The sequence below is a fragment of the Anoplopoma fimbria genome, chromosome 13 (assembly GCF_027596085.1).
Source record: "Anoplopoma fimbria isolate UVic2021 breed Golden Eagle Sablefish chromosome 13, Afim_UVic_2022, whole genome shotgun sequence".
NCBI lineage: Eukaryota > Metazoa > Chordata > Actinopteri > Perciformes > Anoplopomatidae > Anoplopoma > Anoplopoma fimbria.
Genome location: NC_072461.1, coordinates 16,760,170 through 16,782,938, shown reverse-complemented (window position 1 = coordinate 16,782,938; position 22,769 = coordinate 16,760,170). Strand labels below are relative to the sequence as shown.

General features: G+C 40.3%; 3 protein-coding genes across 3 annotated transcripts; 2 read left to right on the top strand and 1 right to left on the bottom strand.

The window, feature by feature from the left end:
* Positions 1 to 6,124: 6,124 nt before the first annotated feature.
* Positions 6,125 to 6,451, bottom strand: ccdc157 (coiled-coil domain containing 157). The gene has a single exon (XM_054610721.1). The coding sequence runs from the start codon at positions 6,449 to 6,451 to the stop codon at positions 6,125 to 6,127; it is 327 nt and encodes a 108-aa protein (XP_054466696.1).
* Positions 6,452 to 6,463: 12 nt separating this feature from the next.
* sf3a1 (splicing factor 3a, subunit 1) lies at positions 6,464 to 11,780 on the top strand. Its single transcript, XM_054610720.1, has 16 exons — positions 6,464 to 6,555; positions 6,684 to 6,766; positions 7,590 to 7,699; positions 7,804 to 8,008; positions 8,099 to 8,350; positions 8,444 to 8,518; positions 8,611 to 8,761; positions 8,853 to 9,049; positions 9,246 to 9,363; positions 9,468 to 9,775; positions 9,887 to 10,123; positions 10,224 to 10,428; positions 10,554 to 10,708; positions 11,039 to 11,140; positions 11,240 to 11,311; positions 11,411 to 11,780. The coding sequence occupies exons 2-16, from the start codon at positions 6,719 to 6,721 to the stop codon at positions 11,510 to 11,512; spliced, it is 2,337 nt and encodes a 778-aa protein (XP_054466695.1). The 5' UTR covers positions 6,464 to 6,555; positions 6,684 to 6,718; the 3' UTR covers positions 11,513 to 11,780.
* A 216-nt stretch (positions 11,781 to 11,996) lies between these two features.
* On the top strand, positions 11,997 to 22,027 carry LOC129100911 (TBC1 domain family member 10A-like). The gene is made up of 9 exons (XM_054610452.1): positions 11,997 to 12,687; positions 13,993 to 14,092; positions 15,547 to 15,654; positions 16,361 to 16,467; positions 16,568 to 16,682; positions 17,666 to 17,731; positions 18,268 to 18,457; positions 18,551 to 18,705; positions 19,508 to 22,027. Exons 1-9 carry the CDS (start codon positions 12,506 to 12,508, stop codon positions 20,015 to 20,017), a joined length of 1,533 nt encoding a protein of 510 aa, XP_054466427.1. The 5' UTR covers positions 11,997 to 12,505; the 3' UTR covers positions 20,018 to 22,027.
* The last annotated feature ends 742 nt before the right edge of the window (positions 22,028 to 22,769 follow it).

The following is a 22,769-nucleotide window of genomic DNA, read 5'->3' as shown; positions in this document are numbered from 1 at the left end:
TGGTACGAGATTATAAAAGTTTATAGATTATTGAGCCTTTATTTTGATGTGTTTTCCTGGGATAACCTGAGATTATTGAATATATATAAAGTAAGCACAAACCTCAGACTTTTAATCTTTACATGCTGGGTTGAATATTGGCAGGCAGGCAGGCTTTTGTTGTAAAACCTGGGATGTGTTCCATCTCTCTGAGGCCTCCGTAATCCCAGCAGATTTGCATCAATCCCTGTCGCCAGTCTGCGGTTTGACCTAGATTAGAGAAAGGCACACATGGGAGAACGCTTATATTATAGAGATAGCATTCCCACAGCCTACACTTGTAAACAACAGGGTCAATTAGTGAAGGCTTTATTTTTTATTACTTAGGTAAATGTACCTTAAAAAGATCCCAATGAATTTTATGTTTTCATTCATTTCAATTTGTGTTTGCATGTGTTGCATAAGAAACCGATGGCCTTAAATGTGTTCTAATCAATGCAGAATAATTCCCAAAGTTAGAGTTATCAGTCTTAATGATTTCGTTGTTTAATTTATTTGTCCGTTAGATTAAAAAAAATCTAACACAGGACTTTCATGCTTTCATATTATAAAAACCTAAACACAAACATGGAAGAAAAGGAAAAGTAGGAAGCATTTTGGTATAATTTCCGAGAATTTTGTACAACTTTGCACACTGAAAACTATTGTCGGGTAATTTTCTGTTTCACACGTATGCTTTGGATGTCGGGGCCAGTAACAGTTATTGATACTGTGGTGCTTTTTTAAGCTTAATGTTCTGTCATCTCTTTCTCTGTCTGTTTTGTGCAGGAAGCACAGTTATAAAGGATCCAATTCTTTTCTTACTTCTGAATTGTATTGTACTCTGTACTTGCACACAAATTCTCAAATATTTATGTTATAGTGTAGGTCTGTATACATTTCAAAAGACTGTGTTATAAATGAAAAATAAATGTTTTGAAACCGCATTTACAAAAATCTAAATTGTGGACTAAAATTGTGGATAAAATAAACAATAGTTAGCAGATAACATGAACAGCGTGCTATGCATAGAATTTCAAGAATAACAGGATTAAAATACAAAACATTTTTGAAGTTATTTGCATAGTCGATGTGAGCTGCCAAATGTTGGCTCCCCCATGTAGAATGTCTGGAAAGTTTGACAGAATTTTGACAGAATGTCAAAATGTGTGGCCATTTAGGCATTTCTACACATGGCTTGCTGCTAGATACTTAACCCAAAGGGTTGCTAATGTGTAACCATTTATTGATTTAAAATGTCCGATACATAAATTGTTTCTTTTATTGTTATCAAAAATATAGCAGAAATTATTTTGTACAATCAGTAATCAAGCCTCTTGCTGCTTAGAAAGACCATGTTACTAGAAATAGAAAATTAATCAATTCTTGATTGTATACATAACATTTTATTGCAACTAACATTAAGAGACATTTTTCTCTATAAACTTGTGGACAATTTTTTAAACCAGATAAACAATCAAATAAATATAGGTTACCAAGGTTTTAACAGTCAGGTACAAAAACAATTCTCTCTTCATTACTGAACTTTACATAAATATAAGAGTCGTTTTTTTTTTTACTGCTCTTGATTAACTTGACTAAATGCCATAGTTGATTTGAATTAATCGCTTTGTCAACTTCCATTGCATGCTTGATGACACAGCTGTATAGTTATCCCTGTTTAAGGATTAACCCTCAGGTCATGAGCTGTCTTTTAAGTGAATGAAATGATAAATCAGGTGTTCATTCAGGTGATACAATATTGGTGAGAAATCTGAGTGTTGGTATGACTAGTAATGTTGATCAGGTGTTTGCAGTTAGTTACTAATACTTACTATTTTTCACTATATGGCAGATTTATAAAATACAAGAACAAACAGAGGACATGTTTGACTTCAACAGCTCTGACACAAGCTAACATTAAGTCTCTCGGGCTCCCTATTAGACTCAGATTACACAACTGGGCTAAGCATCTCAAATTACCACTGCAAAGCAAGCATCATGAAGCGTGGTGCAAACACCCAAACAACAAGCGAGAAACATGACCTCAAATACAGTATGTGTGGTCTTGATCTCGGAGCACTAATGAGGAATAACTGACAGATTAACTTGGAGGGACTGAAATAATGGTCTGTAGTGATTCAGCAGGGCGTGAATTCTGCGAGCACTTGCGTTTCCACGGAAACATCCTACCGGAACCCTCCTCATATAGCACTTAAAAAGCCATCAACACATCTGTCTCTGTGTCATTGTTTGTATGACACTCAAGGTTGTACAAACTGCCCATCTACTCAAGGGAGTTATCTGCTGTGAAGGCCACCCATTCAGATACATCAAGCAAATCATATATCGAGAAACCTAATATTCCATAGACAACAGTGCTCCTTACATGTATCCACAATAAGTTATAGATGCATAGTATGTATTCAACATAACATGATGACAAATGTAGTGGTTATAGTGGTAATTCATTGTCATAAGTGTACAATGTAATGTAATTCAAAATTACAAAAGAATGAGTGTTAGTGTTCTATAATGTACAATAAGACATTATGACATTAATGTAGGACATGTGCCTTTTTATGAGCTTTGTAGTCATGTCTCCTCTTTGAGAGCATTTTTATGCATTCAGGGTTTCATTTTTTTCCTTTGATTTGAGCTTCTGGGGTGAGAGAGAAGAGAACCATTGCGTGTTTTTGTATGGCTTTTAGCAGCAGTTGCGTCCGTGTTGAGGTGGAGGGTTTGAAGGTGAAGTTGCAGGGACGAGGGGGAGGCGGAGACAGTGGACACACGATCCTCTGACCCGGCTGACTCTAGACCACTTTCCCCTCGTGTTGCTTCCCTCCTTCTGTTATCGCATTCCAGCCCTGTTGCACTGCTGCTCTGCCTGTGGTAGAGAGGAGAAATAAGGCCATACCCAAAACCCTGTGTGATGATTTAATAATTTATAAAAAATGTATGGAGAATGCTACATGTGTTCAAAAGTAACATTTTTATCAAATCAAACTCACAGTGGACTCTTTTGCATTTGTGTCCTATGCATCTGCTGAGGTGAGGCTTCCTGTTGATGAAAATACACAGTCTAATAAAATGTTTAACATCCACAAAACCAACATGTAGCAGCTGAATGTACTTTAATTACATTAGTTAATTAAAGTACATTCAGTTAATTAATGTGTAATACACACAAATTCACATATGTTAATCCATTTTACCATGGTGGCATCCTTTTGTGCTCTTTCCCTCAGTTTTACAAGGCTGGTGTACAGGGTAGTGTTTTCTTGCTCCAGAACTTTTGTACGAATGTTATTTGCCTGCAGTTGTTGCTCCATATCCAAAAGCACATTTCCTGTACCTTGAAATATGCAATGAACAACATTAAAACACTTAGAACATGACTGCATTACTTAAAAAAGAAGCAGTTGGGAAATGAATGACTGGATACATGTTTGTCTGTATTTAAAAAAAAAAGTAGCTAGCTGGTTCTCTAGAGGAGCGTAAACAGCACTGAGCAGGTTTTATTTACATTAAATCAGGCTATGTCAATAGTCAGTGTCAGTGGATGATCCATGCAAAACGTTAATATGCTATAGACAAATATTGCATAACAGCCATACTCTTTGGTTGGGCCTGAGTCAGAGGGCTGAGCTCTGGGAAAGCCACCAACAGTCTCTCTCTCTCCCTTAAAGCTTGAACATACTCCTTTAGCTCAGCCACACTGTTCTTTAGCTCGCATACGTATGTTTCCAGTGTCTGCTTCTCCTTTTGGAGCTCCAAACACAGGTCCTGTTGGAAAGAAGCATCACAGCATGAACCACTAGTTTAAAAAAATGTCTTCATTATGAAATGTAAAAACTGCACTCAATAACTCAAATATACCTGCTGCTGAGCAGAATGAGCCTGCATTTGTTCCTTCTCCTCTGTCATCCGTTGCAGCTGATTGTGAAGGTCAATCTGTCTCTCCTCACTCTCCACCAACTGCCTCTGCAGCTCTTCACACTCTTCGTCAAGAGCATCAACTCTCTCTAACAAAGACTTTTGCTTTGCCTGCATTGACTAGATGCAACCACAAACACAGAGAAAAAAAACCTGTATAAATCTATTTGAATACGGTCATGGACTCCAGCTAAAAATAACAAATAATTATAACGTGACTGACCTCTTGCTGCCGACAAGCGCTGTGGTATTTGGCATTCTCTTTGTCAAGATGAAGTTGAGTTTCAGAGATTTGACTCTCCAACTGTTGGGTCCTTTGCTGTAGTTTGCAACAGGCCTCTTCCTCTATGTGCAAGGTCCTCACTTTATCCTGCAGCACATTCGTTTCACGTTCTACCATATAATAAAAAGATCCATCAAACAAGAGCATATCAGGTTATTATATTTGTATAAGTAAGACTTAGTAAGAAGTGTATTTCTGCATTACGTCGTCTCAATACCTATACCTGAATATTGAGTCCTTACCGAGTGCCTGTAATGCATCATGCTGCACTGCAATTTTCTCTTTCAGTCTGGAATTACTCTCCTCCAAGCATAATGTTTCTGTTACAAAAAAATTATCAAAGATATAGTATGTGATTGCAATGAGTTCCCATCTTATTCATTTTTTGACTTTTCTGCACCTCTCTTGAGTTGTCGTTGCTCCTCTTGCAGCCTCTCTTCTGTTTCTTTCATGGATCTTTGGGCTTTCCTCAGTGAAAACTCCAGCTGGACTATGTTCACTTGGTGTTTTTCCATCTCTTGCTTGAACTCTTTCTGTTTACTTGCCAGCTGAGACCTGAATCTCTCCCGCTCAGCTTCTGCTTCTGCTAGTCTATTTTTAAGAGGTTGCACAGTACCCCGCACATCTTGAAGATGTTTTTCCAGCCGGCGCATGTCTCTAAGCTGCTCATGGGCCCACTGGGCCACATCGCCTGCTGTCATATGTCCCAACTCCAGGGTGTCTTCCACAGCTACTAAGAGCGGCTGTAGAGATGAGGGCAGGCTCTCAGTCTGCAGCAGTTCCACCAAAGCATGCCCTGTTTTTATCAAAGTAGATTGCACTTGGTGGCATGCAGCGCAGGGAACAAGGGATGATTCAACAGTCTGGCAGCTGACGTTGTGGTTGTCAACTTTAGGATAGCATGGGGTGTTTCCGGTGGCACTGGAAGGCACATGATTCTGTGGCAAAAACTTAAAGGAGCTTGTTGAAGACCATCCGGATAAGCAATGTCTGCTTGTGCTCATTTGGGGAGAGACCGATGACACTGTCTCCGTCTCATCAGAGTCAAATGGCTTTGCTTTTGTTTGTTTCTTGATGTCTTTGTATGTCGCCTAAAATAAGAAAATAAAGCATACGAAGTAATGAGATGTGTCCATTCTCTATTGGCAATTTTTAAACTTTTTTTTTTAACTTAATTTAAATAAAGCAATGTCCCTACCTTTAGGTTGCCAAACTGAACTAAATTGCTCCAATAGTTTCTGACAACAAGACCAACTGACAGACATCCTCTCGGCTGGGTTCGGTCTCTCCTGTGGCTGCACCTTATTTGCTCAGCATACGCATTGAAGCTTTGTAAAAGAAGCAGTAGTCTTGAGTGAAAGGAGAGAGAAAAAGACAAGTCATGTTTCAGTAAATATTCACACAAATAACTATTGTAAATATTTGTTAACCCTTTCATGCATAGAGGTCACTACAGTGGACAGCTATTCAAATGTTGTTTTCTTGTATATGCATGGGTTTTGATGGCATAGTTGCAGTGTCTTGTGGCTTTGTGCCCTGGGTGCTTATTATTTTTATCATAAAAGATAGTCTGCACATTTTCTTTGTGCTTATTATTTTTATTTTATTTTCTTTGTGTTTATTATTTTTATCATAAAAGATAGTCTGCACATTTTCTTTGTATATACATATATTATTTTATAGTTTTTCACATCTTTATATATAATTGTATTAATTTGTTTGTTAAATACATATTTCTTCAGTTGAAAACAAAAACGCATGTAAAAATCTCTTTGAAAAAGTTCTCTTTTAAAGGTCAAATCTTGTTTTTCATGCCTAAAGAGCAATAAAAACACTTGCTGACTGAGGTTGTCATAATTCATGCATGAAAGGGTTGTGATATTTCTATTACCTGTCAACCACCAGCTCCAATAACACAATGTGGGAGTGTTGATTGAATGCATCCTCCCCATCCACAAAGTCATACTGCTCCAGTAGAGTTAACATGTCCAGGTTGCATGACAGTTTATCTGGGAACTTCCATGAGGAGAAGCGGACCGGTCCAGTCCTGGAGAAGACGTCCAGAATCGCCCCCTGAAGGTCCACCACGTCCTTCCGGAGGCTCTCGATGCAGTCCTGCCGACCCAGGAGCTGACTCATATCTGACAGGATTGATGTGTGTCTGTCTGAAACAGCAATGAGGGCGAGTAGGTGTGTAGCTTGTTGACCCCACATCCCCTCGGCAACCTGCAAAAAAAAAGAACTGCAAGACCCAGAATGCTTTGCGGCGTGTGTCCGGAAGTGATACGTCTCACTCGGGTCAACGAAAGCGCGACGCAGTGAGTAGTTCAACTACAGCACATTTTTTTGGACTTAAAGCTGTGATAGATTGTGTGTGTAGCATTATATATAGGTTAATCTGTGTTTGTTAAATACATAAGTGTTTTTGTTGGTTCGGTCTTTGCAGGTTAGTTCCAGTTTTCCAGAAACAAAGAGCTCACCATGCCGCCTGGGCCTGTTCAGATCGTCCAGCCGGAGCCCAACAACAAGGTGACGAGTTAGCTACTGTGAACAAGAGCGCTAACATGCTGCTTCTGAGAGGGGAAGCTAGTGAAACATTATTTATTTTGTTGCATTAATATGAAATGTCTCAGTGAACGTGAATTGCTGAGTAGTAAAAGTTGAAGTATGTTTGGGATAATCACCACAAGGCGTATATCTGGTTCGCTTGTAGTTAGCATCCAGGGTAAATTCACCAACAACTCTAAAGTTAGCACCTGAAACTTTTAGAAATCTGCATTATTTACAGCAACTTGCTTTCTTCTATAGAAAGCAATATGTGTGTTGTGTTATTCATACTGAATAGTGCAACTTCATTGTATATTGGGGTGGTGACCATCAGATTGCTCAAAACATCTGCAAATTAAAAAAAAAACTAAATTCATATGAATGGCATGATACTGCAAGGGGGGAGGGATGTTCATTTTGGGCATGTTGGGTAAAGGTTGGAGCCAATGTGTTGGTAGTGAGTCAAGAGTAATAGGTAATGAGCCTTTACCTTTACCCTTAGCCTTCCACTTAGCACTTATTGTATTCGTATTAGTTTGTTGCACTTATTGTATTCCTATTAGTTTGTTTCTGCACTATACTTTTGCTCTGGTTTATGCTTTTAGATGCTTGTTTAAGAAAGGAGATGCACTTATGACTTCTGGTGACTAGTAGTTCTCTTGAATACCTATGTTGAATACACTTATTGTAAGTCGCTTTGGATAAAAGCGTCTGCTAAATGACTGTAATGTAATAATAGGAATACTATTTTTAATCTTGCATATTAAAAATTCAAATGCCTAACAAATATGAATTTTGCCAACAGAACGAGGCTCCAGCAGAAGAAACCCCAGCCACTAAACCCATTGTTGGTATCATTTATCCACCTCCTGAGGTTCGAAACATTGTTGACAAGACAGCCAGCTTTGTTGCCAGGTTGGTAACTCCACATGTGTTAATTGAATTGAATCTTTTAAACAGCTGCAGTCTTAACTGGATTTTATGTCTATGATTTAACAAATCTGTGTCCTTTTTAACAGGAATGGACCTGAGTTTGAAGCAAGAATCCGTCAGAATGAGATCAACAATCCAAAGTTTAATTTCCTCAACCCAAACGATCCTTACCATGCCTACTACCGTCACAAGGTCAATGAATTTAAGGAGGGCAAAGGGCAGGAACCATCCGCAGCAGTGCCAAAGGTTATGCAGCAGGCCATGCAGCAATCTCAACAGCTTGCTCAAAAAGTAAGACATGGCATTTCAATCTGCATGTTTATTTTTCATGTCCTATACTTGGTATTAGTTCAAGAACTCATACTTTGTATTTTTCAATAGGCGCAGGTGATTCAAGAGACAGTTGTCCCCAAAGAACCGCCTCCTGAGTACGAGTTCATTGCGGATCCTCCATCAATCGCAGCATTTGATCTTGATGTTGTCAAGCTCACTGCCCAGTTTGTTGCTCGCAATGGTCGCCAGTTTCTTACTCAGCTCATGCAGAAAGAACAGAGGAACTACCAGTTTGACTTTCTGCGGCCACAGCACAGCCTTTTCAACTACTTCACTAAACTGGTTGAGCAGTACACTAAGGTGACCCCACAAATGGATCCTCTGATATTACTGTTATTCTATGTTTGGTACAGGATTCTAAACTTTGACCTGATCTTGTCTCACAACATGTAGATTCTGATCCCTCCAAAAGGACTTCTGACCAAGCTGAAGAGAGAGGCTGAGAATCCAAGAGAGGTTATGGACCAGGTAATCCCCTTAAACTGTGACTGTTTCTCAGAGTAAGCACTTAATAGCATTTTTGCCCATGTTAATCAGCTTTCTTTCTGCACAACCGTCAGGTGAAGTACCGTGTTGAGTGGGCAAAGTTTCAGGAGCGTGAGAGAAAGAAGGAGGAGGAGGAGCGAGAGAAAGAACGTGTGGCGTATGCCCAAATTGACTGGCATGACTTTGTAGTGGTTGAGACGGTGGATTTCCAGCCCAACGAACAAGGTAATATAACCACAACTATTATAATTATTAAACATGTAAGCCCCTAAATGTAGCTAGAACAATATGTTTATTGTCATCTCCATCTCCCCAGGCCACTTCCCCCCACCTACCACACCAGAGGAGCTTGGCGCTCGCATCCTAATCCAAGAGCGCTATGAGAAGTATGGAGAGAGTGAGGAGGTGGAGATGGAGGTTGAGAGTGAGGATGAAGATGATGAACGGGTGGTTCGGGGCGAAGGCCATCCCTCACAACCTGATCAAGACACACAACTTCAGGACATGGATGAGGTAAGAAATGATTAAGAGATTCAATCACTGTTCCTTGTGAACTCTCGATCTTTGACCAATCACAGGATAACCCCTTTTCTTTTTAATCCAAATGAATAAAGAAATCGTGTTTTCTGACCCTCTGCTTGAAAATAAATAAAAGAATAAGTGTTGATAACATCATATCATTATATCCACCTCCTCCTTCTCACTTCAGGGATCTGATGATGACGATGATGGCATGAAGGCTCCATTACCGCCAGACAACCCGATGCCACCCCCACTGCCCCCAACTCCCGACCAGGTTATCATTCGCAAAGACTACGATCCCAAAGGTAACACATGCTCCCTGAGATGAGGGAATACCAATTGCATAACAAGCTATTACTGTGTGCAGTGTGTTAATCTCAATTTCATTCATTTTTTTTTTTTCATACAGCTTCTAAGCCTCCACCCTCAATCACAACTCCGGATGAGTACCTCATCTCACCAATTACTGGTGAGAAGATCCAAGCCAGTAAGATGCAAGAGCACATGCGTATTGGTCTTCTGGATCCGCGCTGGCTGGAACAAAGGGACCGCAGCATCAGAGAGCGGCAGACAGAAGATGAAGTGTATGCTCCTGGTTTGGATATCGAGAGCAGCTTGAAACAACTGGCTGAGAGGCGTACAGATATCTTTGGTGTGGAAGAGACGGCCATCGGTAAAAAGATTGGTGAAGAAGAAATCCAGAAGCCAGAGGAGAAGGTGAGTGCAGTCATAGGTTTATATTACACAGCAAGGGTTTAAGATAATTCCTTTTTAGTCGTTTTGAGAAATTGAGCCAGTGAGTTTATTTTTGTCTTTCCATGTTACCAGGTTACTTGGGATGGCCACTCAGGAAGCATGGCTCGTACCCAGCAGGCAGCACAGGCCAACATCACACTGCAAGAGCAGATCGAAGCCATTCACAAGGCCAAAGGACTCGTGGGAGAGGACGACGCCAGGGAGAAAATTGGCCCAAGCAAGCCCAGTGATATTCATCACCAGTCACAAATGTCCTCTCAAATGAATATGCCTAAACCCAATCCCCCAATGACAGTACCTCGACCACCTGTGAGTAACTTTAAAAAAAAAAAAAAAAAAAAAAAAAGTTTCTTGGTAATTAAATTAAATCATAGAACTAATAACTCACTAATGTGTTCATTGTAAACAGATGGCACCAGTGCGCACCACTCTCCTGTCTGCTGTACCTGTAATTCCAAGACAGCCCATGTCTCCTGTGGTGCGCCTTGGACCAGGACAAGTTCTAGCATCAATGCCTCCTATGATTCCTGCTCCCCGCATCAATGTGGTCCCCATGCAGCCATCAGCACCTCACATGATGGCCCCCAGACCACCCCCCATGGTTGTTCCAACCGGTAAGATGAGTTTCAATACACTTATCAGTGACATTAAAAATAATTCTGCACATTTTTAGGACATTAACTGAACCTTTTCACACATATTATCATTTTTAATCTGAAATAACTGCTTTTTCTTTCAGCATTTGTCCCTGCCCCTCCAGTACCACAACCTCCAAGCTCTGCTCCTGCACAACCATCCCACCCACCGCCCCCTCATGATGATGAGCCAGTCAACAAGAAGATGAAGACAGAGGACAACCTTATTCCAGAGGAGGAGTTCCTACGTAGAAATAAGGTTTGTTAGAGCAGTTTATTTCCAATAGTTAATGGTGCAATCTGCACTTTGCATTAAGACAAAATTTTAAAAAACAGGACTCAAACTTTTTATTAGAGCCAAATTTATAGGCAGTGGTTTAAATATGCAGACTACAGAGGAACAACCAAATCAAAGTTATAAATTGTTCCTTGTTTGTTTATTTGAGTACAATTTGATGAAACTCACTATTCCTAGAAGTCATTGATAAATCAATCTCTTTAGTAATAAAAGTAGATATAGCTGTAACAGATATGGCCAAATTACTGCTTGTCTTAGCTTGACCCATGATTTATTTGTTTTCCTCTCCAGGGTCCCGTGGCAGTTAAAGTACAGGTACCCAACATGCAGGACAAGACCGAATGGAAGCTGAATGGCCAAGTGCTGAATTTCACTGTCCCACTCACAGATCAGGTTTGTAAATGGTTACTTATTGTTTCCCTGTTTTTTAATGAGTGTTCGCCAGCGCATCTACTGCATTCTTATGGATCTGCAAATGCAATGTCTCCACAGGTGTCTGTTATTAAAGTCAAAATCCATGAAGCTACAGGCATGGCAGCAGGGAAACAGAAGTTACAGTATGAGGTAAACTGATCTTTTAATCTTAGCTTTTCCTTTTCACCTTTTTAACCTGATTTTATTGAATAATATATTGTATTTTTTGTGTGTTCCTTTTTTTTTTAGGGCATTTTCATTAAAGATTCTAACTCCCTGGCTTATTACAACATGAGCAACGGTTCGGTCATTCACTTGGCACTGAAGGAGAGAGGTGGAAGGAAGAAGTGAGCCATGCAGCAAGAAGAAATATTTTACATGTGAATGTTTTTTCACTCACTCTTGTCATGTCATTTTAGTCTAATGACAATTGTCAAAATTATAATATGCTTGTTGCTTTTTTTGTTTGTTTTTCTTTAATTGTCAACTATGAATGCTTAATAAATTGTACTGGCAGGCATTACGTCACACTATTGGTTCAACTCTTGATTTCTTCATGATTATATACACATATATATAGTAACTTGTAATAACATGTAGAGACCCATAATGCTAAATAAAGGAATAAAAAAAAAAAAAAAATTTGCTTTTTGTTGCTTCATGGAGTGCAAGGTTAGAACAATGTGATTCATGCAGGCCACTACACTGATGTGCATAGAAAGTATTTGTTTTGTAAATTAGGGATTATATGAACTGCAGGGGTGGAGATCCAGACATGAGAGTCCCTAAAGCGGCCACTAGGGGTGACCGTACCAACCCCGGCAGCAGACAAGAGTCGAGGCAAAATCAGTCCAGTACACTTGGGATGACAGGACAGCGAATCAAGACATATCCGTTTGTTGGAAACATCATAAACTAGTCTGTTTACCATCCAACATGGTTAATAACTAACTATGAAATACAAGCTGGCGATACCAGGTTAGTTTGGTGAAGGTAGGATCATCCAACTTAAAAAAAGGGAAAAAAAACAACCAATAGTTGTGTATTGTGTCGGCTCTAGCTTTTACGGCTAACTTTGCGTTAGCAGCCCAACCTTTCGCGAGCTAGTGTTAAACCAGAACACGTAGATAACTCCTAACATATGTTGAAGTGGTCTCGCAGTTAAAGCGAAGCGGTACGTGACGGACATTTACACGCAGAAAACTAGTTGAGAAGTTCAACAAGAAATCATGGCGTCGATGCGGTTTAGCTCGTCAACATATGCAGAGGAGCACTTTTGACTTTTGGGTGCTGTCAACGAGCTCGCGCTGTCCTGGCTAGCACGCTTAGCTCTCTCGCGCTACCATGGCCAACACGGAGAACGGCCTTCGAGCGGCGGACACCCGGAGCATCCGGACCGTCAGCAGCAGTCACATGGACGATGGGAGCTCCCTGGGGTCGGACTCCGAGATCAACGGATTCACCAGCGACAGACAGACCGATAAATACGGGTTCATCGGCGGGGCTCAGCAGCATACGGAGGAGTCGTAAGTGTGTCTCAGCTCCTCTCAGCTTCAGGACGGCTCTGCACCAGCTGCGTGGCACAGTGTGCTTTTATTTTTTATGCCCAGTGTTTTTCCTCAGCCAATATGACAAATGTATAAAAGCTAGAGGCAAGCAGGTTAATACAACATATTTTCATTAATAAAACATATTTTCATATATGTATATATATTATTTACTATTCATTTAATTTGTGGGGGGGGGAGATAAAGAAGCAATTCACACAATCTTTTGTTGTTTTCATTTGAATTGATGTATTCATATAGCCTTTGAGACAAGTTGCAGTGTGTGTTTTTTTTCTTTTCTTTTTTTTTTTTTTTTTTTCCTTAGAAGGCCTTTCTTTCTTCCCTTTTTTACTGGGGGCCTTAAGCCCACATTACAGCACTGAAATAGTGGAAGGAGTGAGTGAAAGTTGTGCCAAGCACTGGTTGGCTGGGAGCTTCCTGTTTTCTGGAGTTTTGGACAGACTTGGAGCCACAGCTCTGGTGCCCCGTTACCGGAGGGCCTCTTTTGGCCCACAGTTTTATAGGTGGTCACAAATCCAGGGTTTAACTTTCACTGTTTGGCACAGATTTGAAGGTAACTCATCATTGCTTAAGGTCTTTAGAAGCTGAAGCTTGGGAATCAAATATTGTTGTACTGATACCCTACATATAGCCTAAGACTTTTTTTTAACCATAAGAGGGCTGTCCCAAGTTTAAAATAAGATGTCTTTGAAGACGTTTGAACCCTATAATAACAGGCGTGTGTTGATGAGATAATAACATACCATAGTAAAGCATCAGACCTCATTCATAATGTAGGTTAGACTTGCCTACGTTTTTTTGTTCTGCTTGAGAATGTTATGTGCAGTCCCTTGATTTTCTTCTCTTTACTTGTTTAAAAGTTTAATTACATCACAAAACAGTTAAAGCCTCACTGTATATCTTTGAGGTCTAACAGGCTTTGCCATAAAATTGGCTAGATCTGAGTTTATGTTTTTTATAGTCTCCTCAAAACAAAGTTTGTAACTTACTGACTGCATAAGAGCAATGGCCACCCACACAGACGTGATGATACACTCAGAAAGATGAACAGCCTTTCTGGGGATTGTTTTTTGTTTTTGTCGCACCCTCCACACACACTGCCTATTTATGTTCAGCCAATTAAAAGGTTTATTTCAGACTTCCTTATTTGAAATGACACAGGCTTTTTTCAGATGTTGTTAAGTCTCATTTGGATTTAATGTTGAATTAATTTTACAAAATATGAACTTTGTTTCCCCTGTCTTTTGTCCATTGCCTCCCCAGAGCTCAGGATTTACCCCCACAGGTGCTCAGGCAAAGAGAGGTGAAGTGGCTGGACATGCTCAGCCACTGGGATAAATGGATGATCAAGAGATTCAATAAGGTCAGCACCCAGTATTAACTCAATAACACAAAATATCAAGTGTCATGTTTGTTTTTGTTTTTTTGTATGGTGCTAGCCATGTGGTTAGGCCGTCCTGAATTTATGCTTTTGTTCTTTTTGTTTCTAAAACCTTTTTGAAAGCCGGTATCTCAGCTTCAGCCCCACAGTCTCCAGGCTGCAGATTCTCAATCCTGAGTATTTGTATACACGATCAGACAAGGCAAATAATGTTGCTCCAGTGTTTGACTGCATTAGGACAAGACTTATGTGGACACATTATTAACAGCTTCACTCGTCTAGCTGGTTCTGTGTGAAACACTCAGCAATTCAGCACAGAGCTGCAATTTCACCTTGTTTCCATGAGTCAGCAGTAGGGCAGGACACGACCCATCCCTTTATCGCCGCATGCACCATGTGACAAATTGACAGTCTCAGATTCAGGGTGGAGCTGTGGTGACTTCCTATGAGACAGGCAACCATGTAATAAAGGGTCTGTAAGTATAAAATATAGCTGTACTCAAATGCAAGACAGTTTTTCAGGTGAGAAGAACATCACAGGAAGAAGAAACACTGTGTTTGAGCTACAAGACCCTTTCAAAAATGTGGTCAGGGTGTCTGATCCCTTAATGTGCTCTCTTCGTTCATTAAAATGCTACAGCAGACCCTCCTTGTGGAAGTGTGCCGGATTCATATCAGAATAAATAAAAAATAGAATCCAGAAATTGCAATGCACCAGTGTTAGTTCAATCTATTGTGTAAAAAGTGGCATTTGACTCTACAGGAGATATTATAGTTTCACTGTTACTTTGACACCCTGCCCAAGTACTGCTTCAGGGGTTTTCAAGGAAGTATGTAGTTGTGCAGCACCGTACATTCTAAGTACGTTACATAGTTTGAGTCTATTAAGGCCACTCACTACATTCCTCCTCCATTCAGATACAATGATAAGCAAAAAAGTGATTAGGTAACTTGGTAGAATTTCTGTAAATACAATGTGCATGAATGGTGCAGTTAGTGTCCAGGTATCTTTGACCAAAACTATTTCCCTCCTAACTGCTACAGTAGATGTGCAGTCCTACCTTACCTTAGCGGTTAGGCCCCTCCAGGGTAAAATTCTTTAAGCGGACTAGAAAGGGATATTGTTTAACTTTAATCTTGGCTTGTGACAGATGTGACATGTCTTTGATTAAATAGCAGCCACAAATACTTTTCCAGTTAACCATGGTAAATATTTTCAATAGGCCTTTTTTCACAGCAGACAGTGAGCTGTTACTCAGTGTTTTGAACAGAACTGCAGTTCACATGTATTCAAGAAAAAGGAACCGATGCCAAGTGAAGGGTCCAGTGCTTTTACATACTGGTCCAGCCTTTATTGACTTGTGAAAAGCCATTGTCACACTAGTTCCCTATGTGGCCTGCTTTATTTTGTGATCCCTTGTTTCTCTGTGGTTCAGGTGAGGCTGCGGTGCCAGAAAGGAATTCCTCCCGCTCTCCGAGGCCGTGCATGGCTCTACCTGTCGGGAGGGAAGGTGAAGAAAGAGCAGAACCACGGAAAGTTTCAGGTAAGAGAGTTTTCTGTTTCACTTCCTTGTTGCAGCTTCTTTTATGATGTATTTTGGGCTCTTTTTTTCGTTGTTCAATTTTCTTTAGAAATTGCTTTTGAAACTGTGGTTAACTTCTGTGGTTGAGACCCCAGATGTGTTGGTTACATTTAGTTCAGTAAGTTCAAAGCCTAAAATGAAGTGATTTTTGCTAATAACACAGCCTTTATTCTTTTAAAAAATATATATATTTTTAAGCAAGAAGTATTTCAGTTTTGAGTGAACTTTTATTGCATTTGTATTCGTTTGTTTCACGTATTGTATTCGTATCAGTTCGCTGCACTTATTGTATTCGTATTCGTTTACTGCACTTATCCTATTCGTATTAGTTTGTAGCACTTATTGTATTCGTATTAGTTTGTTGCACTTATTGCATTCGTATTAGTTTGTTTCTGCACTATACTTTTGCTCTGGTTTATGCTTTAAGATGCTTGTTTAAGAAAGGAGATGCACTTATGACTTCTGGTGACTAGTAGTTCTCTTGAATACCTATGTTGAATACACTTCCTGTAAGTCGCTTTGGATAAAAGCGTCTGCTAAATGACTGTAATGTAATGTAATGTAATGTAACTTTAGAGAATATAAATTTTCTGAGTTGATTAAATGCCCTCAATGTCGTTAGTTTGTAATAAAGAGGTCTCACTGTGTCCTCTATGTGTTTTCTCAGGAGCTGGATAGCCAGCCTGGAGACCCCAAATGGGTAGATGTGATTGAGAAAGACCTCCATCGACAGTTTCCTTTCCATGAAATGTTTGTCTCACGCGGAGGACACGGGTACGCCGTCTAACACGATGTGACATTACAAACTTGGATTAATGCCACAGTCTGTTTGACAATCAGTTTGATTGTGTATTGGTGTTTTGACGCTCCACAGGCAGCAGGACCTGTTCCGTGTTCTTAAGGCCTACACTCTGTACAGACCGGAGGAGGGATACTGCCAGGCTCAGGCTCCCATCGCTGCTGTGTTGCTTATGCACATGCCTGCTGAGGTACATCCCTCCACCGCAGACACCATATAAACTACCGTATGAGCGTACTGTCACCATGTGTTGGTAGGCTTTGTTGGCTGTGGAGTTATTTGTTGTAGAAAGAAAAAAACATCGGTAAATAGAGTGCACATGTTTTTGTTTTTTACAGCTCTGTCTTCATTTCTGACCTTGTAAAAGTCTATTTTTAAGCTGAACAGCACAGAGACAGACTCTACAGATGATGTCATCTGGAGATAACATTTTTGAGCTTGTCAAGAGACTGAATAACAGCTAGAACATTAAGACTGCAGCCATGGTGACCTTTTAGTGCTGTAGATGTAGGTTTTCTAATTCACAGCCATAAAACTCAGACTAATGTGTCTCTAAATGTCTCTAAAATTCTACAAACCCCGGCCATTTTAGTTTAGAATTTAGTTGTTTAGGTCTGTAAATATCCTCTACTGATCTCTGACAATCATCAAATTTGATATGTGAGTTTTTTAAGTCCAATGAGAAAAATCAACAGAGCTCTAAAGTGTATTTAACTTAAGAAAATGCAAAATTATTAAATTTGTCTAGGGGTAGGTCATCTGAAATCATGTTAATTATGCGAACAAATCATTAATGAATATCAGCACAAGTTAATACTAACCATCTGGCGTATGATGAACTTCAACTTGGTGTAATGGTTTTAAATGCTGCTGACTTTTTTGTGTGTCCTAATGTGACCCACCTTGGTGGTAGAGTTTGTAGTAACATCACTGTTCTTGTGTTTACAATTTTAACATAAATTAGTCTTACACCTATATGCTATGCTACTTCCCAAAGTGCTTATTGCAGAATAAAGCAAGTGGCTAGATTATCGCTTTCATTATTAAAGTCCACATTTCCAGTATTAACCTGCCTCGCTTGTGAACATGCAGAAATGTCCTGAGAAACTAGGGTTAGGGTTTCCGACTGGGTTCTGCTGGGTTTCCTGACATCATCTGTATTTGTTTCCACAGGATGCCTTCTGGGGGCTGGTCCAAATTTGTGAGAAGTACCTTCCTGGCTACTACAGTCCTGGCCTGGTAAGATTGAAAACACGTACAAGCATGCATGATGACATCACCAGGTGTTGGAAATGAATATATAGAGAGAGAGATAAATAGTATTACTTCATCTGAATTTGCTGTTACAACATCTATAATCCAGATAAACTAGCTGGGCTTCTGCTACGATTACAGTAAAATTGGAATGCATTTTTGTTGTTGCAGAGGGAACAGAGTGAGTGTTACAACTCGCTGATGAAAACAGTAGGCGTTGTCAATCTCACCAGACCATAATTTATGATTCGACTACAACACAAGTAAACAATCTTGTGTAATTCATTTTAACTGATGGTTACAGTTGGGCATTATTGTTTTCTTATTATGTACATTTAAAAAAACAAAAGAAATGGAAACAACAATTATTTATTGAATGTTTCCAGCAACATGATGCATTTGGACTGCTCTTCTTTAAATGGATGAATATCCACATGCATATCAGGTTTCAGCCCCGACAGTAGAGATTACAATGGCTTTTGTTCTCTCTGTTAATGCTTTCCTACCTGTGTCTCTTTCAGGAAGCTATACAGTTAGATGGAGAGATCCTGTTCGCTCTGCTGCGACGCGTCTCCCCGCTAGCCTTCCGCCATCTGGAGAAACACAAGATCGACCCCATCCTCTACATGACCGAATGGTTTATGTGTGCCTTCTCCAGGACGCTGCCCTGGGCCTCTGTGCTGCGTGTCTGGGACATGTTCCTCTGTGACGGTAACAATGGCTTGTAACACTGTAGTTGCAGATGTTGTAGGCAGAACCTCTTCACACCTGTACTCAAACCGCTGGCTCTTCTCCCTCTCCCAGGAGTGAAGATAATCTTTCGTGTGGGTTTGGTGCTTCTGAAGTGCATGCTGGGGACTCGTGAGAAGCTGAAGGCCTGCCAGGGCCAGTATGAAACCATGGAGCTTCTCAGGGCCCTAGAGCCTCGATACATGCAGGAGGGCTTCCTCGTCCGAGAGGTAACAGCAGAGAGACAGCAACATGGTCTTTAACTAGAATACATGTGTGCAAGTCACTTGTTGGTAAACATTCCCAATGCTTAATTATCCATGCATGAAATTTTCAATCTCCACCAGTTGCAGGAGGAGTTTTTGCAGAAAGATTTGTGTGACACAAGGGCTGGTGTCTCAAACATGAATATTGCTTTTTTTTTTTCACTTGTTTGGGGGCTATTCACTCATATAAACCACCTAAATACAGTTACTGTTAGTTTGTCAATGGGTTTTGGATGGTATTTTGCCTTACATTTTGCTCATTTTCTTTTTTTATTGTGTCTTCTACAGCTTGCTTGAGAAATGAACTGTCTCTGTTATTAGCAAGAAGTCATAATGCACTGCCATAATCATTTAAAGATGTTGTGGAGTGTTGTGGTAGTCATGAACACTGGGTGCTCAGAAATGCAGCAATGGAAACAGTAGAGACTCTGAGAGCGTGAATTGAAGTGATACAGAGATAAATTGACCGGAGTGCTGGCTGGTCACTGTCTGGTTTCTGTGCCAAGCTTTGTGTGAGTCTCTGTCCAGGCTAACAATACCACCTCTTATATGACGGGTAATCTTGTCTGTGGATGACCATGCAGCATAGAGGCCCTTTGGCATTTACTGAAAAAGTTCACATTTTTAACAGAATGGCCAAACGTGGAAGGAACATACTGTACTATCCAGCAAATCCCCCCCCACAGTTCCTTTTGAAAACGATCTTTATGTTTAACATGAATTTGACTCAAGCTGTGACCTAATGACTTGTCTCTCCCTGTTGCAGATTCTGGAGGTTCCGGTGACAGCGCGGGACGTGGAAAGGGAGAACCACACCCAGCTGAAGCGCTGGAAGAAGAACCGCGGAGAGCTGAATTTCAAATCCCCCCCGAGGATGCACGGCGCTCGGATCATCTTGTTGGCTGAGCCGCCAAGACGCCAGGACCTGCAGCAGAACCCCACCATAGTCCTTGAGGTGCCTCAGCCCATCCCGCAGCTCGAAAGGGGGAAGGAGGAAAAGAGAAGCAAGAAGAAGAGGAGCAGCATAAAGAAATCCCAGCCTATTGTGGAGATCCCAAATCCTTACTCTCTTCCCAATGACGCTCCGCCACCCCCTTCAGATCCACCAGCTCCTCCTCCAGTCATCAACAAGGTGCCAGAGACTGTGCCAAAGACTGAAACAGACCCATCTCCCCAGCAGCAAGCGCCTCCTACAGACATCCCCCCTGCCAAAGAATCTCCTCTACAGCGATCCACACAAAGCCTTAGCAGCACAGAGCAGGATACATACCTGTAGCTCTAAAGGAGTCAGAGCGTGTGTGTGTGTGTGTGTGTGTGTGTGTGTGTGTGCGTGTGGGAGTGAGTGAGTGAGTGAGTGAGTGTGTGTGTGTGTGTGTGTGTGTGTGAACGAAGCACCAACACCCTTCAGCCAATGACCAGCCAGCCTTGCCAAGGTCTATTATTCTAATGTTGGACTGTTTAGTAGTCATGTATTCATTTTAGACACCATTTTGCCTATAACATTACTGTGATACACTAAAGCGTCATGGCTACATGTAAAACTAATTTGACTCTTACGCCATTTCTTCATGTTAAGCTGATGTTAACTCCTGTTGATGCCTGATGCTCTTATTCAGACCTCAAGTATTCTGTCTGCAAGAGAGACGTGTTACTGAGTCATTGGGAGCAAAGTCATTTCTTTAGTGCAGTGTGGTTCCTAGGTTTAAATGGGAATTTAAGAACAATGACGTGCCACAGCTTGTGCAGTTTTTCTACACATTTCCAGTCAAATTCAACACTATTAAGTTTAATAGATTCTGTGCAGTGGGGATGTACATTTTTACAACTTTTTAAGCCATTATTCATTAAGGGTTTCGTCACTAGAGGGCAGTCTGGCAGAGGTTTCGGCTGTTACATTCCCTGTTAGTAAAGCAGGGATGGGATTCCTTTGAGCATTAACTAACTTTGGGAGGTACAATTCTGAGATTAAGCTTCTGTTGTTGTTGTTTTGTGATTTCCAGTAAGGGGACTTGTGCATTTCATGATTTCCATTCTTAAATTTGAATTGATCCATGAGATTCAGTCACAAAACACTGTCTTCATGCATGTCTTTTCCTACAAACCTTATTTGTTTAAATGGCAGTTTAAACATTACATTTGTTGTTTGTGCACGCCCTGCAAGTGCACAAATGGTCAGAGTCTGTAGAATATATGTGATTTAACTCCAATATTCACCGTGCCAGGCACTTCCAGACACTTTAGAGCAGTAGTAATTCTTGTTACTTTGGCAGCAGAGAGGAGCACACTGGACATTCCTCACTGTATGACACATTCCTGCCTTGTTAAAAGCTTACCAGTCTGAAAGCTGTCTCTTGCCAAATGCAATTCTCTATAACGTATGTATTAGTGCATGTGTGGCCTGTGACAGCGAGTGAGTGCAAATCACCTTAAGGTGCTGACCTTCTGCTTGGCTTTGCTCAAATATCCAGGTAGAGCCAAGAAGATCTAGTGCGCATGGGTCTTGTTTTTTTTATATATTATGCTAGAAGTTCCAAAGGAGATCAAGACTGTTGTTTTGAGTTGACCTACGACCGCTACCTGTGACCAGGCATACTCTGTTTGCACAGTCAAGGGGGATCAAATGATTCCAAGATTTCTTTTTGGGATATTTGTGGAATTTCTCTTTTGGCTCATTTCTTTGGGAAATATAGAGACATGCAGGGGTTGTGAGGCTTTTTCTATCAAAGCATATTGGACAATCCTTTTTTGTGATGGGTCCAAGTCAGTTTTCTTACTTTCATCACAATGATACAAAGTAAAGGGAGTTTTGACAAGCTTAAGCACACATGTGTAAGATGTGTTTTTTGTATATGATTAATATAAAAAAGTCTGCTAAACATTGCATGTGTTGGGTCAGTTATAAAAAGCAGTGTGGTTTAAAAGGATAACACATTTTCAAGCAGCCACTTGCCTGTATGCAGTAGTTTTTTAGTTGCTTATATTACACACCTCACATTTCGCTGATGTTATATTTTAATTTAATGCCCGTTGTGTAGATACGACATGTAAAATAACAATTTGTTTTGTAATGAAATCTATTTTTCATTGTATGATGCTATATTTTATGGAGCTCTAAATAATCTCTAAATAATTTGAAGTGTAGGACAATATCTTTTTATTTGTAACACTAGACAAATCTGAAATTTGTGGGTAACTTCTGCAAGTGAAATGTTTTTGTTACTTTAAAGCTGGATTGGTATTATTTTATCATTCACACTATGATTATTAAAGAGATGTTGGACAACCATTGGGCAGTATGCATCATCATCATGAGATTACATTTTACAAATAGATTTTTGTTTTAAGCCATCGTAAAACCTTATTTTTTAAGTGTGTTGACTGATGACCATAAACTGGTTAAATGTTGTGTTTTTACCACCAGATGGCGCTCCAGAGTTATCACTTTGAATTAAGCTGTGGTTTATGTGCATGGTACTGTGGCACCCTGGGGCGTCATAACGAAGGGCCTATGGTTCCCTAATCACTATTTTAAAACTCCTGTTTGAAATGTAGTAAGTTCACAACCAAGACTGGTGACAGCTTTACCTTTTTAACATCATTAGAAATACATCTAAACAAATGGCATGTTAAATTTGTGTTCAATACTTATCTGCACAGCAACATTTACAGTTAGTTAAAACCGGTGCTAGATATAAAGGAATAGTGAGACATTTGGGGAAATGTGCTTATCAGTTGTCTTGCTGAAAGTTAGAGAAGATTGACTCCTAACCACTGGTATGCACGGTAAATATGAAGATACAGCCGGCAGCCAGTTAGCTTAGCTTAGCATAAAGACTGGGAACGCCAGTCTAATTGACATATTTCTAAGCTGTTTAATGTTTTCAGAAGAAATGGGATATGTGCTGGAAAATGTCTTAAGTCTTAGTGAGCTTTACAGGTGCTGGTACATGTATTTTTTTTAGGGCTGGACAGGGTCAGCTTATCTCTTTTCTTATGTCTTTATATTAAGCTAAGCTAACTGCTTGCCC

Excerpts from the sequence above, each read along its gene's own strand:
- LOC129100911 (XM_054610452.1), top strand. The coding sequence starts at position 12,506 with ATGGCCAACACGGAGAACGGCCTTCGAGCGGCGGACACCCGGAGCATC. Across the intron at positions 14,093-15,546 it reads TGATCAAGAGATTCAATAAG|GTGAGGCTGCGGTGCCAGAA; the intron begins GTCAGCACCCAG and ends TCTGTGGTTCAG. Across the intron at positions 18,458-18,550 it reads GGACATGTTCCTCTGTGACG|GAGTGAAGATAATCTTTCGT; the intron begins GTAACAATGGCT and ends TCCCTCTCCCAG.
- sf3a1 (XM_054610720.1), top strand. The coding sequence starts at position 6,719 with ATGCCGCCTGGGCCTGTTCAGATCGTCCAGCCGGAGCCCAACAACAAG. Across the intron at positions 7,700-7,803 it reads ACAGCCAGCTTTGTTGCCAG|GAATGGACCTGAGTTTGAAG; the intron begins GTTGGTAACTCC and ends CCTTTTTAACAG. Across the intron at positions 8,762-8,852 it reads TTTCCAGCCCAACGAACAAG|GCCACTTCCCCCCACCTACC; the intron begins GTAATATAACCA and ends CCATCTCCCCAG.
- ccdc157 (XM_054610721.1), bottom strand. The coding sequence starts at position 6,451 with ATGTGGGGTCAACAAGCTACACACCTACTCGCCCTCATTGCTGTTTCA.